Below are 8,664 nucleotides of genomic sequence, written 5' to 3'. Positions count from 1 at the left end.
AAGAAGAATGAAGTCCTTGACAACTTCAATCTTTTCTCCATTGATAAGAATGTTGTTTATTGGTCCAGTGGTGAGGATTTTTGTTTTCTTTATATTGAGATGTAATCCATACCAAAGGCAAGACTTAACATATGAATCCAAAATATTAATGGGTCTGTGCTTTTTTCCATATTCCTCAGTTCCAGGTTGAGTAATATTATATAAAGAGTAGGATATGATGAGAAACTTAACATTCAGCATAAGAAGATACATGATACACAGATTTGTAACTGCCACAATGAAGTCCTGGTGACAGCTGTAGGATAAGCACTAGACTGCTAATTGCAAGGTCAATGATTCAAACCCACCAGCCGCTCCTTGGAAATCCTATACAGGGTAGCTATGAGTACGAACTGACTTGATGGTCCTTAGCAACAACAATACCAAGGAATAACTCCATGGCACTTAACAACAACAATAACTGTGGGTTAGGTGTTAGGCATTGTGGTGCTAAAAGCAAGATTGTTGGGTTAAACCCACCAGGTTGTTCCCTGAGAGAAAGATGAGGTCTTCTGTTCCATAAAAAATTACAGTCTTAGAATGCTTATATAAAGTCACTACGAGTTAGAATCAACTCAGTGGCGGTGAGTTTGGTTTTGGGGTTTAAAGGAGCCCTAGTGGTACAAACAGGTAAGCAATGGGCTGCTTACAGAAAGGTTAATGGTTTGAACGTGGAAGAAAGACCTAGTGGTATGTCATGGTAAAGATGTCAGTTCTTCTCTGTCACATAAATTCACTTTGAGTAGATCTGACAGCACTCAACAACAATAAGGTGCTATTAAATTCAATAAGAAATTAAAGATCCTTCCTAAGCCATTGAATGTACTGCTAATTTATTGATAAAGCTTTGAAAAGTAAAATGACACATTTTAAAGGGGTTATATGTGGCACTGTAGGGTAAGCACTGGACTGCTTACAGCAAGATTGGCAGCTCAAATCCTTCAGTTGCTCCATGGAAACTCTGTATAGGATTGCTATGAGTTGGACAGGACTCAGGGGCATTTAACAACAACATGTACACTTTTGGTTTTTACTATTTCAAAGTCACAGTCATGTTCTAATACATATTAGCCGGAAGTTGAATGATATCACATAAGGAAACCTAGATTATGGGACTGATGAACCAAGAGGACAGGTACTACAGTCAATATGGTACATGTGAATAACTACAGCTACAGCCTAATACTATTGTTACTAATGTCTTTAGATATGGGTTTGGACTTTTTTTTAATGAGATGCATATGGAAATAAAATAATAGCCTACTTTTACCATCTGAGTAAAGACAAGCAATTTTAAATTCTATTATTTTGTTCTTCAGGGACCTAGTTCAATTTAAATTTGAATGACCTGTGCTGAAACCAGACTAAATTCACTCCGTATGTATAGGTATTAGATGATAACCTCTTTACATTTTGATATTTACAAAAAACACTTGAAATTTAGGTTCATTAAAAATATCTAAGCAAACCACAATTACGTATTTTAAGTGAGCTGTTAACATCCCTCTAGTGAGCACAATTAATAGTGGACGTTTTAAAAAATAATTTGATCTCATATGAAAATACAAATATATGCTCATTAATTTAAAAAAGTGTACCCAACACATCTGTCGGAGTCCTGGTGTGGTGCTGTAGGATAAGCACTGGACTCTTAACTGTAAGGTCAGTGGTTCAAACCCACCAGCCTCTCCTTGGAAACCCAAAAGGTTCACTATGAGTCACGTCAACAGCTCTCAAATAAACCTCTCACTTTGCCCTCATTTCTGGGGTTCAGAAATACCCCACTATCTGGTAATTTTAAAGAAGTACAATTTCAATGGTTTGTATTTTAGGCAGCTTAAAAATGTGACATAATCTGACCACCATCTAATCTCACCTTTACTCTGAGCTAAACAAGAAGGGAAACCAAAGCTACTGGAAAATGTAGCTTTAGAAAAACTATTTATGGACAGTGAGGGATGAAGCAAACTAAAACTAAAAAAGCAAACAAAAAACTATGGTCAAGACACTGGTAAAATAATCATATAAATCTATTAAAAGAAAACTTTGTTCCCTATTCATCTAAATTTACATAAAAAGGAGGGGGGGGGTTGTTGATTGCCTACTTACTATATGGCCAGCACTGTTGGAGGTGTTTTATGCACATTCTCATTTGATCTTCAAAACAATCGTATTTAATGTGCTATTAAACCAATTTACACATGAGGAAAGGAGCACAGACTTTGAACCATAAGCTCCTCCACAGAGAAAGATGATGATATCTGCTCCAGCAAAGGGTCCCTATTAGTAGGAATTGACTCAAGGCACTTAACAACCACAATAGATGAGGAAGCTGACTCTCAGAGAGAACATGCTCTGGTTACACAGTTAATTAAGAAGAGGATGTGAAATTGAAATTGAACTATGAGCTTGGCTTAAAGCAAGACAATACATTCCACTGAGGTCTTAGTATGTGATGTTAAAAATTGAGTCTTCCCAAAGACAATAAATTGTTCAATGTGTTTAGTTCTTAAATGGTAGAGTCCTGGTGTGGCATTGTAGGATAAGCACTCGACCCTAAGTCAGTTTGAACCACAAGGTCGGCAGTTCAAATTCACCAGCTGCTTCTTGGAAACCTTATACAGGGTCACAATGAGTCAGAATCCACTTGAGGGTATTTAACAACATCAGCAAGGTTTTTAAATGGCAGGGATTGTCTTATCAAGATTCCATCTGCATATAAGACAATGTATACAGTGACCTCTCTGACTTTACTGGGTAAAAGGAGTCAACAGAGCAAATAATGTTTCCTTTTGGCCTGTATCAACTTTCTTTTATTTAAAAACACTAAATCCTTATTTCCAAATAGTGAAAAATCTCCTGAGAATAAAGATTTCCTAAACAGAATAAAAATGGCAAATGACTTTTTATGAGCAAGGCGTCTTTAGAACGTACTATTTTTAATTCTACAAAAAATTTGAGTAAACATATTTAAACACAATACTAGTGAGCCAAATAACCAATTCTCCTTAAACAGTTTAAACATGATAAACAGGATGGAAGATAGAATTTATTTTGATTTTTCTAACCTTGAACACAGTAATTTGTAAATACCTTAACATTAGTCACTCCACAAGTATTCCTATAAAAGCTCAGCAAGGTAAATAGCACTTCAAACTAGAGACCTATGATTGCTCTAATCTGTATGTACATACATTTTGGGACTAGCTCATTATTAATTCAGGAAGTTCCCCACATCTCAATAAAAGCACCTATGAGAAGAAGAATACAGGATGCACATTCTATATGAAGACAAACCTTGAAAATTTATCTCCCAGAACATTCTTTGTCAATCAGACTCCTAAATTCCCTAGGGGAACTCAGTAGGAGTAGACAATGAAATGTTTGATGAAACATAGTGAAAATGGGACCTGTTCAGCCAGCAGTATAAATCCCTTTTCAGTACGGTTATGGGGTAATTCCGATAAAATATTACACCAATGAGATCCACAAAGATAAAGGAGCACACAACACCAAAATAATTGCCTTGAGTTTGGGTAAAAAAAAAAAAAAAAAAAGGCAGCTCAAACAGCATGCTTTACTCCACCCAGTGACCTCTTTCTCCCAAAATGTTTAGCAAACGCGCTCAGATGGCCACAAGGAGGTTCAAGAGAAAGTGTGTGGATGGTCTACCACTTTTCACTTAGGTGGAGGGGCAGGGTGAGAACGAAGAGGGAGTTGGTAGGGATGGTGGTCTGGGACCCAAACAGATATCTTACTGGCATTAGAGCAACAGGGTCGCCATGGGTCGGAACCGACTCGACAGCACTTGACAACAATAAATAATCTTTTTAACACACACCAAACCTGTAACATTATACCAAAGTTTTGAGAATGCCATTTGTTAAAACAATTAGAATCAGGAGACATGGCATTTCAAATTTTAGATATTTACAAATAACAAAATTAATTGCAATTGGTAAAATTCAGAATTTAGGAAGAATGAATTGAAACGAATGTGGTTACACTTGAAAAAAAAAGAAATTAAACCATTACGGCTAACACAGTACTGCGAACTATGTAATCTTCAATTTTGACAGTTTGAGGAAAGCTTTCGTTTGAAGTGTTCATAACACAACAGTAAATCCTAGAGACACCACCTTTTTTCTTGTCCTTTTACCAATGATCTACCGTCCCAGCAAAAAGTTTTCTCTTTAAAGGGAAGGGAAGCGAGTGTCACAAAGAAAACAGTAAGTCCTGTCCCAATTCAAGCGAGGATTCAAGCCCAGCAAAAGCAAATATTTGTACTCACTTGTGCCCTCAGAGCCTTGTTCACTTCGGGTGCCCCTCCAGCTCCCAAACAACTACAAAGGAAGAGGAAGAGCTACTCTTTACTTGGCTCCGCCTCCGCCTCCCAAAAGTAGGGAAGGGCACTATAAGCAACACACCTAAGACAGGTAAAGGAAAAGGTAAACGTCCCTCTATTGTTCAGTGTAGAACACCTACTTTAAAAAATACAAATAACAAAACGTTGGGGCTAGCAACTAGGGTGAAGCCTCAGCTCTGCTAAATTAGTCTCAAAGAGACTTTTAAAAAGAAATCCGATATATGTATTTTTTAAATTGGGAGAAACCAACACAGACGGTCCCTGTTACAATGCCGGAAGGTGCTCAACTTCTGTGGTTGTTTGCGACAGTTATGTCAGTACACTACGTGCGGAGTGGTAGAGGTGGCTGCCCTACAGGGTGTTGAAGTTTGGGGTCCCAAGCGTGCTCAGAGGCGGCACCGCGTCTTCTGGGACAACTGCCGATTCCCACGTCTGAGCTGGCTTTACCTAAGGTTGCCTTCATTTAGAAATCGCAGAGAGGTTTTAGTTCCCTTGGCTCCTTGGAAGCTGAGAACCGGCGAGTGGTCTCAATAGTGAGACATCACCAATCTTCCGGTTCTTTGCATCCTCTGAATTGCTGATCCCCCTCAAACTCTGCTTGCCCTCAGGAGCCATGTCCTAGGCCTCCCCACACCTCTAGTTTTCAGACTCGGGTCGTCAATTCCTATAGTATTTCAAGCTAAGGTAAGCAGTTTTATCGCCATCTCGCCCAGCCCTTGGCTTCGCATCCGAAGCGCTCACAGGGGAATTATTCCCTGGCGTTGTAGGATAAGCACTGGGCTGCAGGGTCGGTTTGAACCGCAAGGTGGGAGGTTCAAACTCACCAGCCGCTCCTCAGAAACCCTACACAGGTTCGTCGGAACCCACTCAACGGCACCCAACACACACTGTATTAGGTGTCCTAAGAGTGGTGCTATAGGATAATCGCTGAACCCCAAGATTTGAACGCAGGGTCGGATCAAAGTCACCAGCCGTTCCTCGGAAACCCTATAAAGGGTTGCTATGAGTAGGAACCGATTCGACGGAATTTAACAACAAGCTACAATACACTGCATTACGGACTCCTGGTGTGGCTCTGTAGGATAAGCACTGGGCTGCTAATTACAAGGTTGGTGGTTCAAATCCACTAGCTACTCCTCAGGAGCCCTATATAGGGTCGTTGAGTCGAAATCGTCTCGAAGGTATTTAATAATAATACACTGCATTCCATGAATCCTGGAGTTATAACCGCAAGTTCTGCGGCTGAAACACACCCGCCGCTCTCGGAAGATTTATAGGGTCTCTACGAGCACGAATCTACACGATGGGATTAAATAATATCACTGCAGCACCACTAAAGGTTTTGGATGTGTCAAATAGACCAGGTGACAACATTTGCGAGCGGTAGAAGCAGGTGGAGCACCTTGACCACTGTCTGTTCAGGTGACTCGCGCCCTGGGAGCGCTGTCGATCACGTGATCGTCGCCCGCTCGCCCGGGGGCGGAGCTAGAATCAGAACTGCGCCGGCGCGCGGGAGCCGGACACTCTTAATACACATGCGCCGCAGTGCGAGCAGGTTCCGGCTAGTGATTCCGGTCAATTTGTACGTCTCAGTTCGCGAAGATGGCAGAGCAGGTTCCCAAGTCCGTGCTGTTTGTATGTCTGGGTAAGAGGGTGCTAATTTTAACCCACAACTGATTTTCACTGGAGGGTTGGAGTGGCCCTTTTGCACTGTGGACTGGGTGGCTAAAACAGAGAAAGTGACAGGAATGAGGCCTGGAGAGCGAGATAGCAGTGGGGGACGACCTGGGCTTTTACTTCCTGCCTTGTCTTTGTAAACTTCTCTCCAAACTACTACTTCCCTGTTTGCTCTTATCCACATCCCTGTTCTTCCTCCATAGTATCCCCATAAACTGCCTGCCTATTAATTTTCAATGTATATGATAGATCCATGATGGCCAGAGGCCCATGAAAACATTGGTTAGTTGCAAGTATTTCTTTGCCCATACTGTAAAATGGAACTGAGCTCCAAGTAGACTGAGTTGGAAGAGTTCCTTATTTCTTGATTGTAGAAGACTTTAATTCATCAGATTACTTTGTAACCTTGGTCTCCATCTGTCGGTGTCATAAAACACTTGTAAAATTGTGTTTTATATTAGTAATTCTTCAAGTGCTTTTCAACTCAAATATTTTCATTTTTATAATTTCAGTATTTAGGCCATTGTGTTCATAATAGTTTGCTTTCTGTTGGTTTTCAGGATTCTTTCACTTTAGCTTTAAATGGTTATATTTGTCAGTGTCTCTACCTGCAAGAGTGGGCGACTTAATTTATTAATACTCGGGTTACTTAATTTTTTTTTCTAATGGGTCTACACTTTGTACAGAATAATGTTGCAGTTCTTTTTTACAGTTTTACAGTGCACCCATCAAAAAGACCCATAAAATCCAGCCTACCCTTTTCCGTTATCATTCCCCGCCCACACCATCTGGGCAGTCCATGTTCAAAACAGTTTACTGTTTGCCAGCCCATCAAACATTTAAAGTGCAATTGATTATGTGGTTATTTCTCTCTGCGCAACTGTTTGCGTTTCTCCTTAAAAATCTGTTATATTGTAAAGTCAAACTTAAAAGTGGAATTAGTTGTTTCCCGTGTACCATTGAAAGGAGCCCTGGTGGTATAGTGGGTTACCTATTGGGATGCTTACCACAGGATCATCAGTTATAGTATACCAGATGCTCTGAGGGAGAAAGATGAGGCTTTCTGCTCTGTAAAGATGTATAGCCTTGGAATCCCTATATAGGGCCCCTCTGAGTTAGAACTGATTTGAGGGCACACAGCCATCACCACCACCATGCCCATTTGAACTGCTGACTGTGGTTAGCAGTCCAGTGCTTATCCTACAGTACTACACCAGGACTCCCATAAAGAATATAGTCTCTGAAACCATAAACAGGGTCACTTTAAGTCAAAAACGACTTAAAGTATGTGGTGGGCTGCTAACTTCAAGGATGGTGGTTCAAACCAACCAGCCTCTCCAAAGGAGAAAGATGAAGCTGCCTGCTCCTGTGAAGATTTATAGTCTCAGAAACCATGTATAGGGTCACTCTCACTCAGAAGCAACTCAATAGCAGTAGGTTTGGTTTGGGTTTGATACCCCTTTGAGGAGTCCTGGTGGCACAGTAGTTTAAGAACTTGACTGATAACTGAACTGAAAGGTTGGTGGTTCGAACCCACCAGGTGATCTACAGGAGAAAGATCTGGCAGTCCACTTCTGTAGAGATTTACAACTTTGGAAACCGGATAGGACAGTTCTATTCTGTCTGTAGTGTTACTGAATCAAAATCAGCACGATATCAATGGGTTTGTCTTTGAGGGCAATATGGTGCTTTATGTTAGTTGATCTTGAGTTGGTCTGGATTTGGGGAGCCCATGCACAATGGGATCTCACCAATGTAACCCATATTATTTTTTACTGGGTGATTTTTTTATTACTGTTCAGAAGTATATCTGCAGGTCTTTCTTAGCCTGTTTTAGCCTGGAAGCACTGCTGACACCTATTCAGTATCAGCAACAGCAAAGCCTTCACTAACACAATGGTGTAGCCAGGAATTGAACCCAGGTCTCCCTCAAAGAAGGAGAGTATTTTTACCATTGAACTACTACTGCAGCTCTTTTGTAGTTGCTACATGTCTTTGAGATGTTACAGTGAGGACGTAAATCCTCATGGGACCAGAAAGTCTCATCTTTCCCTGTGGAGTTGCTGGTAGATTCAAACTGCTGACCTTGTGGTTGGCAGCCTAACACGTAACCCACTACACCACCAGGCTTCCTTATGTCCATTTATGGGCTTTTTTTTTTTAAACTTTATATATTGTGAGTGGAATGGTTTACAGATCATTAGTCCTACATTCAACAAACTATACACTTCATGTCTTTACAGTGTTTGGCATTCTACTCCGTGTACCATCAGTTAGCAGTGTTTACCTCTATTCAGTAATTTTTCCCCCCCTTCCACCGTACAAGGAACTCTGGTAGCCTAGTGGTTATGAGTCGGGCTGCTAACCTCAAGGTCAGCCGTTCAAAACTACCAGCCACTCTGTGGGAGAAAGATGAGGCTTTCTGCTCCCGTAAAGATTTACAGCCTCGGAAACCGTGTTGTTGTTGTTGTTATGTGCCATCGAGTCGGTTCCGGCCCATAGCGACCCTGTATAGGGTTTCCGAGGGTGTAAATCTTTACGGGAGTAGAAAGCCTCATCTTTCTCCCGCGGAGCAGCTGGTA

The 8,664-nt window shown here is 41.0% G+C and overlaps 2 protein-coding genes across 3 annotated transcripts in view; one reads left to right on the top strand and one right to left on the bottom strand.

Annotated features, from left to right (window-relative positions):
* Positions 1-5,942, bottom strand: part of SH3YL1 (SH3 and SYLF domain containing 1) — a 117,437-nt gene extending 111,495 nt beyond the window's left edge. The window contains exons 1-2 of the mRNA XM_006866717.1: positions 5,860-5,942; positions 4,414-4,466 (exon numbers count right to left, since the gene is read on the bottom strand). Coding sequence (XP_006866779.1) covers positions 4,414-4,466; positions 5,860-5,942 — 136 coding nt within the window. The remainder of the gene's footprint in view (positions 1-4,413; positions 4,467-5,859) is intronic.
* Positions 5,943-5,996: 54 nt separating this feature from the next.
* ACP1 (acid phosphatase 1, soluble) overlaps positions 5,997-8,664 on the top strand; it is a 26,168-nt gene continuing 23,500 nt past the window's right edge. The window contains exon 1 of one of the 2 annotated variants that reach the window (XM_006866705.1): positions 5,997-6,050. In XM_006866705.1, coding sequence (XP_006866767.1) covers positions 6,008-6,050 — 43 coding nt within the window. In that variant the 5' untranslated portion in view covers positions 5,997-6,007. The remainder of the gene's footprint in view (positions 6,051-8,664) is intronic. The other variant, XM_006866706.1, reaches the window with a different exon arrangement.

Source organism: Chrysochloris asiatica, unplaced genomic scaffold (genome assembly GCF_000296735.1).
Source record: "Chrysochloris asiatica unplaced genomic scaffold, ChrAsi1.0 scaffold00095, whole genome shotgun sequence".
In the NCBI taxonomy this organism is placed as follows: Eukaryota; Metazoa; Chordata; class Mammalia; order Afrosoricida; family Chrysochloridae; genus Chrysochloris; species Chrysochloris asiatica.
The sequence above is the reverse complement of the archived record's forward strand: the minus strand, read 5'-3'. Positions and strand labels throughout refer to the sequence as shown.